General features: G+C 38.9%; 1 protein-coding gene across 2 annotated transcripts in view; it reads left to right on the top strand.

Moving 5' to 3' along the window:
• Nucleotides 1–292: 292 nt before the first annotated feature.
• The window catches only part of IFT88 (intraflagellar transport 88), a 47,494-nt gene continuing 26,163 nt past the window's right edge, over nucleotides 293–21,623 (top strand). For both annotated transcript variants that reach the window (XM_060234815.1, XM_060234816.1), the window contains exons 1-15: nucleotides 293–572; nucleotides 1,839–1,934; nucleotides 2,218–2,280; nucleotides 3,340–3,396; nucleotides 4,295–4,348; nucleotides 6,856–6,919; nucleotides 7,007–7,076; nucleotides 8,477–8,567; nucleotides 10,101–10,205; nucleotides 10,320–10,422; nucleotides 11,744–11,858; nucleotides 12,444–12,675; nucleotides 13,386–13,456; nucleotides 13,934–14,020; nucleotides 14,432–14,531. In XM_060234815.1, coding sequence (XP_060090798.1) covers nucleotides 1,845–1,934; nucleotides 2,218–2,280; nucleotides 3,340–3,396; nucleotides 4,295–4,348; nucleotides 6,856–6,919; nucleotides 7,007–7,076; nucleotides 8,477–8,567; nucleotides 10,101–10,205; nucleotides 10,320–10,422; nucleotides 11,744–11,858; nucleotides 12,444–12,675; nucleotides 13,386–13,456; nucleotides 13,934–14,020; nucleotides 14,432–14,531 — 1,302 coding nt within the window. In that variant the 5' untranslated portion in view covers nucleotides 293–572; nucleotides 1,839–1,844. The remainder of the gene's footprint in view (nucleotides 573–1,838; nucleotides 1,935–2,217; nucleotides 2,281–3,339; nucleotides 3,397–4,294; nucleotides 4,349–6,855; nucleotides 6,920–7,006; nucleotides 7,077–8,476; nucleotides 8,568–10,100; nucleotides 10,206–10,319; nucleotides 10,423–11,743; nucleotides 11,859–12,443; nucleotides 12,676–13,385; nucleotides 13,457–13,933; nucleotides 14,021–14,431; nucleotides 14,532–21,623) is intronic.

Below are 21,623 nucleotides of genomic sequence, written 5' to 3'. Positions count from 1 at the left end.
TGAGAAGCTGAAGAAAGCCTGTGAGCTAGTCAAAAGACAGTCTCTGTTATGTTATGACAGTCCTAAAAACCAATCCTCCCTCTTTCAGCCTTTTTACAGTCTTTTCTTGCACGCGAAACCTCCTTTAACATCCCCCTTCCTTGCCTCCAGTCCATCCTCCCTTGTTGAGCTCAAAGCATGATTTCTACTGTCTTATATCGAGCACAGCAACTACAGGATATGACGACACAAACTAAGGGCAGTGACTTCGGCGCGTGCGGCTATGCATACTCCTCCTTTTCCGGAGTGAAGCGTCCTCGTCTCCAAGCAACCCGAAGAAGTGCATCATGGGCTTCGTTGTGTTGGGCCCTGCCGCTTACAACTCCGTGTTGCTCCGTTGGGCGACCTGCTCGGAGAAAGCTGACCAAGAGAAGCCATGTTAAAGGAAGGGAAGGCTATCCTTGACGCGTTATTTATTAATTTTTAAATAGATGTCCAGAAGGTTTTCATCAGCTTAACTTCCACTCTTCACGCGTGGTAGATGATTCGGGTCACTGGCCGCAGCTTCAGGGAACAACTCGCCCTTCGCTGAAGTAAGCACTGAACCCAAAAGAGCCGAAACATCAGCAATCGTGGGGGTTGCTTGTTTTGCTTTGCTCGACAGGAGAAAAGCGCTTCAAGTGCCTTAATGGGTATACCTTTGTGAGGGGTCGTTTTGTAGAAAAATAGGTGGTGGAGCTCATCCAGGGATTGTTATGCAGCTGCACCTACTATTCAGTGGACAAGGTGGGAAGGAGGAGGTGGAACTGTCCCTTAGTAAATTCAAGTAGGGGTTGGCTGGCTGCTTTGAACAACTGCAGTAGTTTTGGAAAAATAATAATTCCTGAGAGAGTCTGTTATCAAGATTTGTTTAAAGCATGCAAGAAATCGGTAGTCTTAATGATATAGCAGCTGTTATACAGTGGAACTGTTAAGTGCCAAGCAATGCTCCCTCTAAACTGTGGAGCCTTGTGAGCAAAACATTCTACTTTGTGAGCTACTGGTATTAAAGTTGTGAACTTCTGCATAAATTACTTTGCTCTGAGGCCATTTTTCCTGAGATAAGACAAAAATATGTGAGCCAGAGGCTAAAAAACTGTGAGCTAGCTCACACCAACTCAGCCAAGGCACTTGCTTACTGTCTGTGGTGATATGTTCAGGCAGATTTCTCTGGTTCCTGTGCTGGAAATACACAAGTGATTATTGAGGGGAAAAAGACAACAATGCTATTTCCTTACTGTTGGTAATACTTGGCCACTGGCATGGAGATATTTTCTATTTAGGCATTTGTAGCTTGCTTTTCTGGTGGAGACTCAAAGCAGCCTACAAAATACAGATTTAAATAATCAGATGGGGAAAACAAACATACAGGATAGCTGAACACAGCAGAAGTGCCCATGCCTATTACCGATCTCAAGGATTCCCCCTTCCACTTTCCCTTATCTAACAAATTGTTAGCACTTTCTTTGGTAACCTTGGTGGGGAAAAGAAAAGAATGGCTGTTCCTTAGATCCCAAAGATGATCAGTGCTGCTAATATAATTGATCCACCAGGTGAAGGAAGGAAAAAGCACTGTGCAGCTGTGGATCTTTTTAGCATTCTTCTGCACTCAAACATCTGAATTGTGGTATTTTTGTTTATGAATACTCTTCAAAGCCATATATTTTCTGAAAGGACCATTCAGTCAGAGTGAATATTTTCATCCTGATAGCCAGGATAGATGTAATGAGAACAGTCACACAACATATTCACTATTAATTGAGTTAAACTGACACATTTACTAGTTGCTGTAGTTAAAGAGTTCTAATTTTAATTCATAGGTTACAATGATGAAAAATGTCCATCTGGCACCTGAAGTAGATGAAGATGATCTTTATTCTGGCTACAACGACTATAACCCTACCTTTGACACAGAGGTAAACATATGATTCACAGTTTGTATTGGAATATCTTCCACCTTTGTTGGAATAAGAAAGGGAGTCTGACATATAAAATAAAAATAGAACAACTGGAATGTGTGCTGTCTTTTTAAAAAGAAGGTATATAAGTAATGTCACAATGCAAATGGACAAATATGAAAAATAAAAATTCCTTTAAAATATTTTTAAGAGTTAATGAATTGCTTGACCATAGCTGTGTAGGCAAATGGTAAGAACTTCAAAGTTAATTATCTCAATTTTGTTTCCTGTTTACTTTTAGGATTTAGAGAATGATCCAGCTTTTCAACGGGCTGTGAAAACTAGCCATGGTAGAAGGCCTCCAGTAAGTACAATTAAAATAAATAAATGCAATCAAATTTCAGTTGAGGGAGGCATAAGTCTAAGTTCATTGCAACACTTTCAGTTCTATGTTAAATGCTTCACATGAATGCATGAAACTGGCTTATCTTGAATCAGACCTTTGGCATGTCAAGGTCAGTGTTGTCTACTCGGACTGGCAGCAGCTCTTCAAGGTCTCAGGCAGAGGTCTTTCATATCATCTACTGCCTGGTCCTTTTAACTGGCGATGCTGAGGATTGAACCTGAGGCCTTCTGCATGCCAAGCAGCTGCTCTAATGCTGAGTCACAGCCCCCCCCCCCCAAAGTCTATCATTTATTCATATGTAATGTCATTTAGTTTAATGAAACTTATTTTTCAGGCTTTGGACATGAAACCTTTGCTTTTTATTTAATCAACAGGAGAATTAAATGTGATGTAACATCTCTCAAAATATATGCTGTTCCCATGTAGTTCATTGTAGTCCTGCATTAGGATCTTTATATTTTTCTCTTCTACGTTCATATCCTGAGATGATCCAGAATTTTCTCCCCTAAACTGACTGTCATTCTCAGTTATGCCACAATATATGCTGCTCAGAAATTCATTCAAAATTTCTAGAAGATCAGCAAGGACAATGACAGCTATATTTACTAATCAGAAATCAAGAGATGTACCTATGAAAGAAAATCCTGGTAACTACACAGTGTGAGGCACCTGAATGTCCATCTAACTGTAACAAGCATTGCCAACACTGAATAGATGCAGTTTAGGCTGAAGTTGAAGTCTTTCTCAGGCGTGGACATGTGAGAGTACAATACTGGAGATTTTGGAGTTAAAACCTGTGACCTGATACATTGTTTGAACTCTGGGAGGCTGATGGAGGCAGCTCTTGTTGCTCCCAGAAGAGGTTTGGGCAAATAAGAAAGGTGATAACTACATCCATTTTGAATGTGGTAATTAATAAAGTAAAAATGTGATATTATAAGTCAGCATACAGTTCAGTGTAGTTTTATATAGTGATTAATGCTAGTAATTATTGACACAAAATACTTTTCTTACAAGCTTACAGCTAAAGTTCCAGGCACATCAATTTCACGACCATTAGCTACTGGATATGGGGTAGGTTTTTATTACATGCTTAACTTTAAAAGCTTTCCTTAATCCTATACAAATTAATAAATTAGGATATTTCTTTAACTCAATGTTTTTTCTAGTGTTGCTTGATATAGAATTTTGTGGCCCCAACGATGCATTTATGTAGCAAAGTAGATTAGATCTCCTACCAGACAAGTGTTGAGAGCACTACTAGACATGGATACCTAACAAAGACACAAGAAGTTCAGTAGCTGGCAAATCTCAGTGTGGCTTGCAGGTTGAATAATGCATCTGAAAGGCCACAATCTTGTTCTTATTGACATTTGTTCTAATTATAATTTGGTTTTCCTTGCTATTCTTTGATTGAGATAGCTTTTTTACCTGAGATATGAATATGCAGCTCAGGTGGATGGCATAAGGTATAAAGTGAAGAAATTACACTTAATTTTAGGTGGTTGGAAGGAGGAGGAGAAAATGGAGTTCAAGGTGGTGAGGGGAGACAGAATGTTAAAGTCAAATTTATTTGGCTTTAAAAATTCTAAGAAAAGAGCCGCAAGATAAGAGTAGGATTGGGGCCTGCACAGTTACTTCAGGAAGGGCAACAGAAATACTGATGGTGTGAAGACAAACAGAGCAGATGCAGCCCTTCCTATATTGCAAGAGTTGCTGTTCTGTCTCTGGTGCCATTTTAATATTCATAACAGGTGGTGAATCCAAGGTATTCCTTTGTCCACTATATTTAGAAACCTGATCTCTGAAGTCAGAGTTTCCACCTTTATTTCTGTAGATGCCAGAAAAATACAGGAGTCTATAGATGGTTTTAGGTCTGTGATGTTTGCTTAGCTCTCTAGCCCTCTACCTTCCTGAGAAACAGAACTTGCAGTGATCACTGACTTCAGATATTTTTGTTATATTGTAATAGTCAAAGACAGGACTATCTTCATCAATGGGCAGACCACTGACAGCTGCTGTACAGGTAATCTTGCTACATTTCCTTACACTTTATAAAAAGCAATCAGTATGAATAGTAATATATCTAGTATTCAGTACCAATAGTGGGAATGCATTGTTTAAACTTTCTCTCAAACTATCATTTAGTAAATATGTTTATTTAGAAAATTGATCTGGTACATTTCTGAAGACCTGGTCAGGGTAGAACACAACATGGACAATACAATTAAACCAAATATTAGGTAATTCTGGTAGCCTTTGCAATGGAAATATCTGTAAAATTACAATTTTTAAAATAAGCACTTAGGTTCTGCTTATGATGACTGGGGAAAACCTCATTCTGTTTTTTTTTCTTTTCCTTCCTGTCATCTTCCATTTATCTGAGAGCCAGTTTGGTGTAGTGGTTAAGTGCACAAACTCTTATCTGGGAGAACCAGGTTTGATTCCCCTCTCCTCCATTTGCAGCTGCTGGAATGGCCTTGGGTCAGCCATAGCTCTCATAGGAGTTTCCTTGAAAGGGCACCTGCTGTAAGAGCTCTCTTAGCCCCACCTACCTCACAGGGTGTCTGTTGTGGGAGGGGGGAAGTAAAGGAGATTGTGACCGCTCTGAGACTCTAAGATTCAGAGTATAGGGCAGGATATAAATCCAATATCATCTTCATCATCATCATCCAATTTCTATACTCTGAAATGATTTTTTAAAAAGGAAATAAGTAATTAGGCTTGATTTGGAGCAGTTACTATATTAATGTGAAGAAATCTTTAGATAATAGAATATATCAGTGCAATCATTAGTTTCCTGGGAGTAAGTCCCATTTAAGAAACCTGAGTAGACCTATTCTCTGTCTTCCCTTCAAAGATAAAGGGATGTTGTAGATGTAACACTCTTGATCTCTTAACCATAGTTCACTAGCGTCGCAGTTGCAAGCCATCATGTAGAAGCAGCTTACTGAAAATCAATGTTTCCTAGAAAGCTCCTCTTCCAGAGAAACATTGGAACATATATATTGTATGTTACGTGCTTCATTTATACCTTGCCTTAAGAACATAAGAACATAAGAGAAGCCATGTTGGATCAGGCCAACGGCCCATCCAGTCCAACACTCTGTGTCACACAGTGGCAAAAAATTTTATATATACACACACACACTGTGGCTAATAGCCACTGATGGACCTGTGCTCCATATTTTTATTTAAACCCCTCTTGAAGGTGGCTATACTTGTGGCTGCCACCACCTCCTGTGGCAGTGAATTCCACATGTTAATCACCCTTTGGGTGAAGAAGTACTTCCTTTTATCCGTTTTAACCTATCTGCTCAGCAATTTCATCGAATGCCCACGAGTTCTTGTATTGTGAGAAAGGGAGAAAAGTACTTCTTTCTCTACTTTCTCCATCCCATGCATGTCACCATATCATGTCACCCCGCAGTCGACGTTTCTCCAAGCTAAAGAGTCCCAAGCGTTTCAACCTTTCTTCATAGGGAAAGTGCTCCAGCCCTTTAATCATTCTAGTTGCCCTTTTCTGGACTTTCTCCAATGCTATAATATCCTTTTTGAGGTGCGGCAACCAGAACTGCACACAGTACTCCAAATGAGACCGCACCATCGATTTATACAGGGGCATTATGATACTGGCTGATTTGTTTTCAGTTCCCTTCCTAATAATTCCCAGCATGGCATTGGCCTTTTTTATTGCAAACGCACACTGTCTTGACATTTTCAGTGAGTTATCTACCACGACCCCAAGATCTCTCTCTTGGTCAGTCTCTGCCAGTTCACACCCCATCAACTTGTATTTGTAGCTGGGATTCTTGGCCCCAATGTGCATTACTTTGCACTTGGCCACATTGAACTGCATCTGCCACGTTGACGCCCACTCACCCAGCCTCAACAGATCCCTTTGGAGTTCTTCACAATCCTCTCTGGTTCTCACCACCATGAACAATTTAGTGTCATCCGCAAACTTGGCCACTTCACTGCTCACTCCCAACTCTAAATCATTTATGAACAAGTTAAAGAGCATGGGACCCAGTACCGAGCCCTGCGGCACCCCAATGAGGACTCAGCTCAGCTTACATCATTTTCCTTGCCTCCATTTTATCCTTATAAAATCCATTTTATCCTTATAACATTTTATCCTTATAACAAGTCTGTGTGGTAGGTTAGGCTGGGAGAGTGACACAAGTGGGGATTCGAACCTGGATTTCCCAGATACTAGTTTAACTCTGTTAACCACTGTGCCACACTGGGGTGTGTGTGTGTGTATAGTTTCACTCTGTATACTCTTATCACCATCAAAATGTTGGTAACGATCAGATTGCTTATATTAACCGTTTTCCCAAAAGCCTATCCAGTGTATGTGTACATTTCATGCATTTTAGTATGGTTTATTAATAACTTAATTTTCAGTGAATATTTATGCATTACATACATTACAGATGTATGTCTTTGTTAAAGAACTTTGATATCAGCATTATGATTTGTTTAAGTTCTTGGTTTTCCCATGAATGTTGTCTTCCTTTTTTTTTTAAGGATGGTGTTGCTCGACCTATGACAGCAGTGCAGGCAGCAGGCTACACTAAAGCCACTTCAAGAGGTACAGGTGTTTTTTTAAAAAAAAAATCCTTTACTATAACAGGGAATCATTTTGGTACAGTTTGTAATGCAGTTTACTAATTTGCAGGTTCTACCTTTGATCCTCTTGGTCAAGCAAGGGGTCCAGCTCCTGCATTAGAAATGAAAAATGAAGATAGGTACGTGGCTGTTTTGTTGCCATTTCCTTTGTGAGGAAAGTTTTTGAAACCTTTTTTAGGGGGAGGGGAGAGAGCTTTTTCTTATGCAGCAATCCTAAGTAGGTCTACTCAACATTTTACTCAAACCTACCATCATACTAAAATATGCATCAGGTTTTCTGAGTCTCCAGCTTTTATTTTTTGTAAAAAGTTAATCTCTGTTTTGTTTTGGCAATGTGCTTTTCTCCATTCATCCCCGTAAGTAAAAGGGATAGAGACTTGCTTTAAAAAAGGGGGGGGAAAGGTGGGAATTCAGAGAACCTGGTGCATATTTTGGTATAACAATATAAAATGCAGATGTAAAAAAGAAAAACCCTCCGCAATGGGGAGAGGAAATGGTTGCTTTGTGGGCAGGCACAGGAAAATCCAAACTTTTGCACCACTGTGACAGCCACCCAGGCTTTACTGTAATCTTTCACAAAGCTTTAGAGCAAAGCAGGTTTGAGAAAGATCAGACAAAATCCATGGAAATACCTAGAGGTGCCTAGAAATGCATGATACTTAAGAGAAGCGGCCGGGGCGGGCCAACTTCCCAACAAAACTGAACTCTTGGCAAGCAACGTGTGAGAAAATAGCCTCTGTGTTTCTCATGTTGCTACAATGCTTTTAAACAATCCCTTTAAACCAGAGGTCCCCAGTGCAGTGCCCATGGGCACCGTGACATCCACTGACAACTTTTCTGGCACCCACCAAGTGTTTTTTTTAATAAGTGGGTGTGGCCAAATGGAGCTTTTGCTGAGCAAGCTTCTGACTGACTATTGGAGATTTGATTGGCTGTACAGATTTTTTAAAATATTGCTTGGACAGCAACTGCCACCCCAGCATAAGAATTTACACTGTGTTACTGAAGTTAAGGTGTGGCAGTCATTTGCAGCTGGCTCTGCCTCCTATGGCAGTTGTTTTGTTGCTGCAGCCACCATGCTGTGTCAGAATTCCAAATGTGCCCGCAGGCTCAAAAAGGTTGGATCTTTAAAATATCTGTGGTCTTTTTTTTCTCCATAATGTAGAATACCGTACAATCTTCTGCTGGGTTTGCTGAAACCTGTATTCTAGCCTGGCTGGCTTCTTTGTATTGATTTTTAATCTTTGTGAGATCCACCCTTGGCTGTGGCATATAAGAAAGTGATGTAACTATAGATCATGCTTCTCAGTAAACAATTAAGTAGATGCAGTAACAAAATGATAACATCTGGAACTGTTTTCACAAAAATAATTCTCCACTGAGTTACCATTTACAGTTTTCATATTGCTTGTTACCTAAAGTTGGCATGGAAAATACAGTTGCAACAGAGTTGATATTTTTCTTTTGCTTTCCTGTTTGTGAAACTATATGATGATTCCATTATGTTCCCTAACTTTAGTCCAGAAGGCAAGATTAAACAACTAGAAAAAAAGGTGAATGAATTGGTCGAAGAAAGTTGCATTGCTCACAGCTGTGGAGATTTAAAGCTGGTAGGTCATAAGTTTCCATTTATATTTTGTCTTTGCAATTCAGAGCACAGCTCCTGCTGTAGTAGTTTTAACAATTTCATACTCAGTTTGCATACTAAGGGTAAAATCAGACAGGTTGGTGACCACAGTAAAACACTTGGCCTGTGAAAATATTCTGCATGTGCCCTGTCAGTTGTCAATGTTTTAACCATGTGTCTCTGCCCAGTAGCAGCACATCCACTGGTTGGTGTGTGAAAGGGCTGATTTGCATGGTATGCACTTATATACATAACAGAATGTATGTGGAACTTGGAATGCTAAGGAGATCAGGGAAGGCTCTGAGTTCAGTGGCCATTAGAAATACGGCAGGTGAGTGGATCCCATGACAGGTCCTTCTTGGTGGTAATATTCAACTCTGGAAATCTGTCTTCAAAGACACATTTAGTTCAGTCCTTATGACCATCAGAAAATGCTGATTTTTTTTCAGCAGACATGTGAACTGAGCTTGCTGATAACATATGTCAATGCTAAAGTTTTGGTATGATTTCTGGTATATATACTTCTGCAGGTTCTTGCTTGTTATCACTTAAAATTAGGTATTTTAAATTATTGTTTATTATTTTGAATACTGTGATTTTAAATTATGATTTTACAAAAAGCTGCTTTGGGGATTTTTTTTTAAAGATCCAAAAGTGCTGTAACAATGCTTAGATACACAGGTGAGCACTTTTCTTGGTGGCACTATTGTGTTGGTTTTTACTCCAACATATTTCTTTAGAAAACTACAAAACTTTTCTATTCTCAGGATGCAAGTGTAGTAGTGTTAATGCAATCTGGCAACCGCAAATGCCGTGTACTAGAGCTGTGTGGATGTTGTAATTATGTGGGAGTATTTTTTAAGAAGTTAAGAATGTAGTTTTAAGTGATGAACTCAGATTCCTGCAAATCTCATCAAATTGCCAGTTCTTATGCCTGCAAAAGTGTGTTGAAAGTGTACAGACAGCTCCCTTGAAATCTCAGAAATTAGAAAGAAAGTTTCATATGATTTATAGTACCTGGGTACAGGAGTACACTGATATCTGTAGTGCCTTGTTGTTTTCCAACAAAGCCAACAAAATTATGCAAAATGAGAGCAATTATGTAACTGTGCAATTTGGATGGTTTATCACATAATCCAGTTTTGTTGTTGCAAAATATTGGGGTGCAGCATTTTTTACTCCCATATAGGCCTCTCCATAATCTCTATCCCATTACCTTATGACTGATATGGGAACAGTACTCAGTGGGCTGTTTCCAGACTACCATGTGTTAAAAAATAAACTGGTAACTCTCTAATGTTGGTTCATTTGTTGCAGTACTACAAACAGTTGCCTGAGAGCCAGTCCCATTGGATAAAATGGAACTTACTTCTGAGCAGATGCACTAAGGATTGTGCTCTTATTTAGATTTTTATCTTCAAGTTGGTTCTGGCTTTCTGAAATAATTTGTTTTTATGCAGTGTTCTCTAAAGAAGAACAGGAGGCAGCACTGAATTGTAATTTCCTTTCTTTACAGGCTCTTGAAAAGGCAAAAGATGCTGGGAGAAAGGAAAGAGCACTGGTCAGACAACGTGAACAGACTATGTCTCCTGCAAACATCAACCTAGATCTTACATATACTGTAAGTGATTATTTATTTTATGAATTCAATTTTATCACAGTACAGTGAAGACAGCATTCTAGAATGGCTTGTTTTTGTCAGAGGATCAAAATAGTCTCACTTCTGTTCTTGTAGGTACTATTCAATTTGGCCAGCCAGTATTCTGCTAATGAGATGTACGCAGAAGCACTAAATACCTATCAAGTCATAGTGAAAAATAAGATGTTTGTCAATGGAGGTAAGTTGCATTCACAAAGCCAAAGCATTTTAAACAGTTATTGGTAATGTCATGGAAGTGTTTCTTCTGTGTCCTCAGTGTCTATTAAAACAATGAAAGTTGAGAATGATTCCCATCTAATTACTGAAACTTGGACTCTGTTCTTTGAGATTTATAGACTAAAGTCATACACATTTGAAAAGGTGGAAATGCCAGGCAACCACATTTGTTAAAGAAGACTTCATCAAACACAGTTGCTTCTATCTGTTCAATGGTGCCTTTTGCCAATGGTGGAGATTTTATTCTGTTCTAATCATTTAGTTCATCTGCAAAAGTAATACACAACTTTCCCCCTCTTCAAAGTAAGCTGTATTCCAAGTACAGATATATTCATTGATCATATTTTTGAGCCAGTTCAGACACCATTTAATATAACAGCTATATTTGAGTCCAGTTAGCACCTTAGAGACGAAGATTTTTGGGGTATGAGCTTTCAGGAGTCAAAGCTCTCTTCGGCAGATACAAAGGGAGCTTTGACTCTTGGAAGCTCAAACTCTGAAACTCTTGTTAATCTCTAAAGTGCTACTGGACTTGAATCTAGCTTTTTGCTCTACACTAACATGGCTACCCTCTGAAATGATTTAATATAAGGAGTAGACATCAGGATCACCTTCCTTAAGGCAGAAACATTTGTTCCAGTGCAGGTGCCACTGAAGTTAAATTTGCCTTCACCTACTATCAGTTGTGGTAGAAACCTAGGCCATGTTCAGACTAAACCTGGTTCCAGAATTTTGGTAGATCGGCTGTTATTTTCTACTCTGGGAGGGTATGCACAACCCGTAGGCCTGCACTGGTGTTTTCTAACTTTACCTGGTAGAAAGTATGGTCTGAACTGAACCATAATGATGCAGGCATTGATGACACCACAAGCATTTTCTCACTTATGTAATCATTTTGCCCAGAGATATCAATGTATATTAGTTGATCAAGAAAAAATGATTGCTTTTTTATACTGTGATGTGGCTATATAATTACCAGTGAAATCTCTGCATCTGACAAAGTGGGCTTGACAGATTACACTACAAGTCTTTAAGGTGGTCCGAGTCTCCTTTGTTGTTTTGGCTCCAACACACAAGCTCAGCTACCTTTTTGGACCTTAACAGAACACCACCACCCCCGTCTCAAGCCTCTTCCTCACTCGGAGTGTTTCCCTTCTCCAGTTTCCTCTGGACCTGTGGTCTAAATTTCCTACATGGAAGTGTTCAAAATTTGTAATCCAAATAAAATTACATGAGGTGCGCAGGGTCTTGTCGAAATCTCATTCAGATTATTGTCTCCATAGGCATGCTGAAGGTGAACATGGCAAATATTTATTTGAAACAGAGAAACTATTCGAAAGCTATCAAATTTTATCGGATGGCTCTAGATCAGATTCCCAGTGTCCATAAAGAGATGAGGTAAGTTCCAGCAGAAATGACTTGGCTGTTTTGTGACAGAATTCCTTAACTTCAGAAGGTTTACTTGCTTACTGAATCCAGAGGCTGTGAACTTCTTGTGTAGACAAACTTTTGAGTGTTTTTGCTGTTGTTTTGTGACCAAACCAGATATGAGGGAGTCAGCCACAGTTGCTGTCCACATGCCTGTCTGTTCATGTATAAAACAGGAGGAAGGGGCCTAACAACACCAAAAGAGGTGTTAGATGAGAGGAGCCCAGCCTTACTTAAGTTCACCGTCAAAGCTGGGTCAGGAGAAGTGCTTCAAACAACTGAGCATGGGGGAGAAAGACAAGAGAGAGTTTAGCTTCCTTCATATGTGTGTCCCTTAAGGTGGAATGTTAGATCTCTTCCTCTTGCTTATTTTATGTGAGAATGGGGAAGGCACATGAATGGTAGTGCTTAGTGCTGGTTCTGTTGTTAGAAAATAGTTTGGTTTTATTGCATTTAGTATTGTGTTTCAGCTTCATTATAAACATGGCTATTAACAATATAAGTGTTAAGTGTAATGCATCACAATAAGATTCTAATAATGGTTTGCTTAATTAGGATTAAAATAATGCAGAACATTGGAGTTGCGTTTATTAAAACTGGCCAATATACCGATGCCATTAGCTCCTTTGAGCACATCATGAGCACGTTGCCAAACCTTAAAGCGGGCTTCAACTTGATCCTTTGCTATTTTGCTACTGGAGACAGAGAACAAATGAAAAAATCCTTCCATAAATTGATTTCAGTTCCACTGGAGATTGACGATGATGACAAATATATATCGCCAGGTGTAAGTATGAGCAAAGCAAAGTTTGTTGTAGGTGCAAAAGTTTGAAATGTTGAAGACAACAAGGTTTTGATGGTAAGCCATAAGGATAGTTCACAGGTGTGGGTTCATGACAGCAGACATGCTCTCTAAAGAGTGCCATCCTTAAGCTGAGATCTTGAAGTCAGAAGGGTATGGCTCTGCTTAGGATGGTGCCATAAAAGACAGAACTTGCAAATGCATTTTTGAACCAGAGATACTGATAGATGTGAAATATGCAATAGCGAGGCAGCTGTTTCTACTGGCTTTGATTTAGATGTGCACTTCCAATTCATTGTTTTGTGTATGATGAAATGAGCGCAATGTCACCACTGTAATTTTACAGATATCATATGTGCACATGCCTGAGCTGAAGTAGTTGGAAATGCTCAAGTACAAAATGAGGAAGGCCATCTCCTGTGAGCAACGTGAGGGTACAGCAGTTGTCAGTCAGGAATAAGTGTCAAGTGTTATTTTTGTAGGGGAGATGGGACATGATCACAGCCTAGTGTAGCACTAGCTTCTTTTGATGGTTTGGAAGAGATCCTACTCAAATGTATTTGGGCATCTCATAAAAGGACTATATTTTAAGAGGTCTTTTGCAAGTACAATGTATAACGTACTATCTGGGTGTTTGTGCCTGCAAATGGACAGCTTTCTGTAATTTTAGTGAATATCTTTCTGTACTTTTTTAGGATGATCCACATACAAACCTACTGATAGAAGCTATTAAGAACGATAGTTTAAGGCAAATGGAGCGTGAGAGGTAAATCATCCCATCTCAAACTACGTGATGTCAAAAAAGTCTTGTTTTCTTTTTCTTGGTGTTTATTCAATGAACTGAACCATCTGTTTTGAAATGATCAGTTAAGTTAATGTTGAACAAGGCTTCCTCCCTTTATAGTTACGCTACAGATCCTAGTTAGAATCTATCAGCCAAGGCAGGCTTGCTAATTGACATGTTACAACCAGGCTATGTTTGCATGCTATCTTCCCTTTGTTTATGTTTCTGTGGCTCTTCTGGCAGATAAACTCACTGCCGCTTCTTTTTAAAGCCTCTGTATTGATTTAACATTTACTTCACTTCTTTTTCTCTAGATTAAGATCTTTAGAAAAGTGTTCACATGGAAAGGTGGAATTTTTAAAAAGTAGATGCTATTAATATTATTTCTTTAGCCTCACCCATAAATTGGCTACTAGGGTGTAGTTTTCTTTCTGACATAGTCTCTCTCTTTTTATTAAGGAAGTCTACAGCAGAAAGGTATATAATGACAGCTGCTAAACTAATTGCACCAGCAATTGAAACATCATTTGCTGTAGGCTATGACTGGTAGGTGGCATTTTTTTTCCTCTTGAGTTGCTGTTCTCAGATCATTTTCTTCTATGGGATTGTTCTGGAGTAAGTGGTTAGAAAACTGAAGTTTGGGCAAGTCCATATCTACTTACATTACAGCACAAACTGTGCCCTGTTGTTGGACTTCCAGCTGTACTCCTTAGCTGCTGTGAGACAGGATGCTGGACTGGATGGACCACTGTTCTGATCCAGCAGTGATCTTCCTACGTTCTTTTGTTTTTCTAAGGGCATATATGGAAAATGTGCTGTAGACCTGAAAGCCATTCTATAGTATTTAACTGTCACTATAGTATTTAACTGTCATTGATGGAAGTAAATGGTTGCTTTCTTAACATGGAAAGGATAGCTGAAACAGAGAATTTCAGTTTCTTTTTCTGATTCTTGTAGGTGTGTAGAAGTAGTAAAAGCTTCACAGTATGTGGAATTAGCTAATGACCTGGAGATAAATAAGGCAATTACATATCTGAGGCAAAAGGACTTCAACCAGGTATGGTGCTTTTTATCTTTTAAAAAAATCATATTAGTAGAGTTACACATGGAAGTGGTCAAAATGTGGTCTCAAGCACATCCATCCATCCATCATTTTGTATGATAAGCATAGAGAATCTGTTCTGTAATAGCTCAGATTCTCTGTGCTTATAATAAAAAATAACAAATTTCTGCTGACATCTCACTGGGGGATATAGACAGAGATTAAGGAGGATTATGCTTGAGACTGTATTTTGAACAAAAAAGAGAGAGAAGACCGAGTTATTTCTACTTTTCATGTCATTAACAAAAGGACTGTAGAGTACTGCTTTCTGGGATAGGGTGACATTGATTGATATGGTTTTGTCCAGATGACAAAACAATAATGGCCTGAGGGAAGAGTTAGTTGCATAGTCCTGGTAGGTAACATCCAGTGCCATCATAAGTAGAGTTAAACCCTTATGAGTTCATTGACTGCTCAGGATGACACTGGGTGTTAGCTACCCATGACTGGGACTATACCATTAAGTTTGCTTACTTCAGTGGATTTTGAAGGGTGTAGCTATGCTCAGGGTAGCACTGACAGTGTCCTGTTTGCATTGGCTGGCCGCTTTGCTGGAAGGATAGATGGGTGTGTTATAGAGAGAGTTTAAAAGTAGCATATAGCTGGTATGCACTTTACTAATGGAAATAGGAGAGAAAAGTATCCTATAAATGTTGGGTGTTGGGTAGACCTGCTTGCCTAGGGAATATGAGCCCTTCCATTAAACCAAGGAACATTCAGCCTATGCAGAAGCAAAAGCTGAATGATGAACAAAGAATCCTCTTCTTTTTAAAGTTCATGATATGGCACAGGTATGGGGGATGTTACTTCTCAGTTGAGTTTATCATCACACTGCCAATATTTCACGTTTCATTCCAAGCTATGATGCCTGTTATCTGGTGGAAGGACTGCATTTTCCCAGTAACAAAATGTGGTTGGAGTACTGGGTGACATGACTTGTTCCTTTTTCATGCAAAAAAGTGATCATCTAGAAAGGCCTTTGTGCTAATATAAATGCAACGCAAGCAAACAAACACAACATTAAAACTTATTCCATTTCTTTTGTTCTGAAAAATAATGGTTATTAGAGTTGGTTTATGTAATTTGTCTGTCCTAAATGTCACTCTTCCATTCATATATTTGCGTTCTTGCCATTCTGATTGGTTTAACTGCATGTTTAAAAATGTTCCTTTCCCTTTCCTTTTATTATTGCTTCTTTCATACTGTCATTCCCATTTTGTTTGATGCTGTAAGTATGAAGAGGTAGGTACAAATGGCAACATCTATTTCACTGTGCAGCTTTTCTAAGCTAACGCAGGGTATAGTGCATACAGATGTGCCCAAAAATTAAGATTTGCTGCATTTAAGTCCTGCTTTTTCTATTATCACAATACATCTGGCAGACATATTGGCCAGTTTTGCAGTGCACTACTGTGCAGAATTGCTCCAGCCTACAGCCTTAGAAGGGCATTTGTCTGTTTAAGATCACACTGCAAATTTGCTGTTCATATACTGTGTTGTCCTTTCCTCCCATGCTTCAGGCAGATTGTTTTGCCTTGTTCTAGCTTTTGATTTTTAAATGGCTACATGAAAACTCATTCCCATTTTATTTTTTGGAAGTAGAACTACTTTTAAAGTGTTGAAAATCTGCTTTGGGGAGGAGAAGCGTTTTAGTGTCTTCATCTGCTTCTTCTGTACACATGCAGACCTTTTCTGCTGAGCCCAATCCAAGAGAGACAGTTGTCTAAAGAAAACAGAATAAATGTGCTTCAGCAATGGGCTCGCTGATCAGTTTATGCATGTCTGCATATTCCTAAATAGTCCTACTAAATAAAAAGATCCTTGATTATATAAAGTACACTTGGGGTCTGTGCGCATCAATTTTGGTGATTTTATTTGATTTTTATAAATCGTGTGCAGCCTGTATTTTGATTCTGAGATGCATTGCGCTTGTGGAAGATCTAAGGCAGAGATTGAATAGCCCTTTGACTTTCCAATAGGTTTGTTCTTTCTTGTGGCTTGCCATGATAAATTGTCTCTCTCACACACCTTTTTCCTCCCTCACATGACTATTTTACTCAATAAATGTGTGTCTAAAAAGCCAGCGTGAATTATTCCTGAACAACATCTGCCACTCAGCTTTAGGGCAGCTTCTCACAAGATTTTTAAAAAATATGTAGATACCACTTCAGTATAGGACAGCTATAAGAACATAACAAAGTGCAGTAATACCCACATACATTTTTATTTGCCATATATGCACAAAGTTTTCCATAACATCAAAGATTTAGTCTTAATTTAGTCTTAATTGTAGAAATAAGAAGTGTAAAATATGAGCCCCCACTAGGCAGATATCTCATCACCTTCCCATCTTGTGTTTAAAAGTTGCTTAACCTGGGGAAAAAACCCTGTATCCTGGAAAATTTATCAAGATCAGATAAGAGAATACTGAGATTAAGTGCCCAGCAAGGTTTATTATCTTCTCTTTTTTATCTTTTTGTTAAACCAATTTTCGCTCTCCTAGCCTTAGAGAGAGAAGGATCTTTTATATATATGCCTCAAGGTATCTAAGGGGGGGAGGCACAATTGAGATATTTTTCTGAATTCTCATCTTCTCTTGATTTTGGGTTTAAAGATACAAATTCAAACTTTTGAAATTCTGCAAGAATGTCTCCATAAACAAAATGAGTAGTTTTAGATGACCACTCCCAGCTTGGAGGGAAGATGTGCATATGTTGAAAGAAGCAAGCCAGTTTGAAAGCTCCTTGGCTTGCTCAAAACACTACTGTGTTTTGCAAGGGTGCCAGTCTCCAGGTGGAACCTGGAGATCACTCCCAAAAATATAATGTAATGCCCAGAACATTAAGGCCAGTGCCTCTGGGAGAGAAAGTGTCCAAGAAAATAGACTGCATGCCTTGTAATCTTCAAATTTAATTCAAATATTCAGAAATCTCCAGCCTGGAGCTGGCATCCCAAAGTTCCACTTACAGCTAATCCTTTTCTGCTAGAAAAAAGGCCCTGCCTGTAAACTGTCCTGAGGCTGAGTTCTCCTAGATTAGAAGCTTTTCCTCTGATTATTTATTTTTTTTGCTTTATCTTTTGAGTCTGAAAATATTTCTCTAGTGGCTGTTATCAGTTTCCCTCGTACTTAGATTTTGTAGCTTTCATTTTAAGGGGAACACTTTTAAGATATTCAGCTTGTGATCCCCTTTATTTTAAATAAATGGTGCACCTAACAGATCTTTTGTTAAGTTTTTTTTTAATCTGAGGCAATGGGTTAAAAGTTTATATTTGCAATTTTGGGTTCATATGGAACATCTTTTTCTGCTAAAGCAATACAGTATCAAACCTTTTGGAAATTTTATTTCTCTTGTGATTTTTGTTAAGTACATCTCATACCAGGAGCATGTGGTCTTCAAGTGTTACATCTAAAACAGTTTTCTATCTTACTTTGAACTGCTTCCCAATTTTTCATTCATTTAAATCTGAAAATTCCTTTTGTTGTTGGTACTGAATTTTTATTTTCTGAAAAGAACAGTGTTTTAAAATTCTACCTCACAAATTTTGGTTTCTACAAGACCTCTTTTCATTTGAAGTTATAGCATGTGTTATAGAAGCACATCTGTACCCTTCCTTGGGTAAAACTACCCTCTCACTGTGCATCTTCTCTCTTAAGTCTTGAGAAACTAATACTTTGTTTTACCAGTGATCCAGTTATTCTCAGTGTCATGTTTCCCATAGAAATACCCTTTGTTGGTAATTCACTATGCAGAATTCCTGAACTCTTGGTCTTCATTAGAAATCTGGACTTTAATAATGTTCTGCATTTCTCAAATGTATATCTTCATTTGCTCTCTTAATGTCATTTATAGTTATGTTCCATCTATGAACTGTGCATATCAATCTTCCTATTTAGCTATTTGGTGGAAAGAGGCATCTATATGCTTATCTATCTTATTTTATGTCTCCATCTAAAGTATCTTGTTAGAGCTTGACCTTTTCTGAGTGTTTTGTTTAGAAAATCCTTTCTATGTTTCATGTTCTTAGCATGGTAGGACTCCAATTCTGCTTGATTTTGTGTTTCATTCCAGTCTCCAGTCCTGGCCAGGCTTGCTACTGGATAACACATTTCCATTTGCTTGTTTTAAGTTTCTGCCTCTCCGTTATTTCAGCCTTCTTTGTCAAGGTGTATTAACCAGAATTTGCTTTCCAGGATTGTTTGTTATATATGAAGGAAACCTGGACCAGCAATTCAAGTTTAGTGCATGCTCATTATTAGTTTTAAGAATTGCTGGTATGTCTGCTAAGAATTGTTTAAGGATTAACTATTATTTGCTTTTAGGATTTTTGTTGTTAAAAGTTTGTTGAAACCCACTCTCACACCTATGTGAGACCCACAGAACAAATTTTGGATGAGCTGGCACAGAGGAAAATGGGGTTCAGTGGGACTTGAACACCCCACTGATTTCCAGTGGTTTAAATTCTCTGATCCAGTTCTCTAATCATTTTGGGTCTGATCCCTCTCATGCATGTATGTTAAAACTGGCATTGTTCTATTGAGGCCTCAGTTTTGTTTTGTGTGTTTGTTTTTGAAGTTTCTCTTGTTTTTGACAATTTCATATATTCCATACCTATAGCAAAAGTTTTTCTTCCCTTTTTGTGGCCATTTTCATAATCCAGGGGTAACCCCAACTCTGGTAATCTCTTTTTGGAGCTCCAGTTTTGTGCTCAATTTCATGTTTCTTTTTTTTAAGATTCATATCTGTTGCAACAAAGTAAAAAGCCTCTCATGAACCTTTCTATAGCCTGAATCATGAGAAGTGATGCATAGGTTTATATTGTGGATTTGTGTTCTGCATAATGTATGGTGTATGAAATCTGCCCTTTAACATTGGAAGGGTAAAGACCTTGTCAAACTGAAACTCCATGTGAGGAGGAAGACTCCAGTCCAAAGCAAGTGTGGTAGTTTAGCTAATGTGTGCAACCCTATCTCAACAGAGTTGGACTCAAGTTATGGCAATTTGTGGACAGCCAAGGAAAGCTTTAAAGGGGAAAAGCACCTACTATTGTTGTTTTGTTTGTTTGTTTCTCCAAGTATGTTTTCCAGGCTTTTCCATATCTACCCAGAGGTCCTGAAATTTGCCTGGCCATGCCTCATTGATGTTGGAAGGAAGGCTTCCCCCAGAACCCCATCCAAACTGAGTTGTGGAGAAAACTCATTTCCATGGAAATTCCTCTGCCTAGCAAAAGGCTAGTTGCCCCAGCTGTTCACAACAGCAGCCCCACTGCCACTTCCAAGTTGTGCTTCCAGAAAAAAGAATTCCTTTTGGCTGCAATAAAAACAGATTTCCTTGTGAAAAGATAGTCATGCATAGAGCACTCAAACTCTCCATGAACTCAAGAAAGAAGACCTTTTGTTAGACTAAGGGAGAAGGGGAACAAGGAATTAGTCAGGAAATGGTTTTTCTATTGTAAATAATGTGGCCAAATGTGGACTCCCCACAACTGGCAATGTCTCCAAGTATGTCTGAATGTATATATCTTAATCACCCAGGCTACAAAATCTTTGTTATGACTCACCAGGTTCCATTTGCCATAAAGGCACATGAGTTGATCCAGTTTATAGCATGTCACTTGCTTGTGTCCCTTATTGCTTATGCGTTTTACAAATTGAGATGTATTCTTGCATCATAGCTAGTAATGTTTTATTGATAAAGAAATAAGTTCCGTAGGATCATTCCAAGATCTATGTTCACAAATTTAGACTGGACATATGTAATTATTCAATGCATATATCATGAATGGATTTACCTGTTCAAGTGATTGATTATCTCAAAAATGAAATGTATCTCTAGTCTCCTCTTTCCTCTACCACCTCCTCAAGATTGTCCCAAATTTCAGTGACACATAGTCCCCTTTTTCCTGATTGGATTGTTTTTTATACTTTTAACGCATGTATCTCCTATTTTTTTGTAGTTGACGTTCCTAAGCCCTTCCCCTTTAACCCAACTGTGTCTCAACCCTGGTTGTTTGAAGTCTGATCGGCAGTGCACCATGAAATGTGGCACACACCCTTGGGCAATGCCAAAGGGGGGAATTGATACTAGAGTGCCAAATAAAGAGGGTAGCCTTAAAAGACACGGGGGGCCTTCTCAAGCTAGCCTGTGTGCCCAGAAAGGCCCCATAATGGAGACCAGGAAAACTCCATATTGGAAGGCTGGGCTGAATAGCCAAGGCATGCCTCTGAGTGACCTCCCCCCCCCCCACATACATCTTCTCTAGATTGAAAAATACTGGGATGTGCCAGAGTGAATGGGTAATCCCATCACTGTCTCTCTTCTTCCCTTGACCCATCTTTACCCCATCTCTGTCAATATACTTTTTTGTTACCCCATTGTAGTGTCATTTCAGTCTTTTGGGGGAATGTCAAAACCAAATTGTCACCTAGCTGCCCTTCCTAAGTGGTCATACAGAATTAATTTGTTTGATGATGATGATGGTCAGTCTCCTTCAGATTTAAATAAGCTTGCAGAAGACTGAAAGGGGGGGATGAAGGGGGACCCCTGAATAATTAATGAATACCCCTATGATAATGAATAAAAGCATGCTTCTGCCTTCAGAACTAGGATGTCTGATGCAACTCTTCGTTAGAAGCACAGACAGCCCCAAGTGGGTGTGAATTCAAGGTTTTATATTAGATAAGAGACAGTGACCTCATTGAGGCCTCTGGATGTGTATTAGATAACAAAGGGGCCTCAGAGAAGCTTCTTGCTGGAGCTGATAAAGGAATGGAAAAGTACTAGAAAGAGTTACAAGGGGGTGGGGAATATTGAATCAGATAAGCCTGTGTGCCTGCGCCTGTTGGGTTCCTGTGTGAATAAAACGGTCTGTATGTAGAATGATTTTAACTTGGTCATTTTGGGGGCCCATGCCCGACTAAATTCTGCTCTTGGTACCAAAAGTAAACCTCGCTTCATACCAGTAATGTGTGCGGACTTCGTTATTTCTCTGCTTCATCCTTTGTTGTTGAAGTGCAGATTAATTTACCTCAGGTAGCCAGCCAAAGGA

Source organism: Heteronotia binoei, chromosome 3, assembly GCF_032191835.1.
Source record: "Heteronotia binoei isolate CCM8104 ecotype False Entrance Well chromosome 3, APGP_CSIRO_Hbin_v1, whole genome shotgun sequence".
Classification (NCBI taxonomy): Eukaryota; Metazoa; Chordata; class Lepidosauria; order Squamata; family Gekkonidae; genus Heteronotia; species Heteronotia binoei.
Note: the sequence above shows the minus strand (reverse complement) of the source record. Positions and strands in the feature narration are given on the sequence as shown.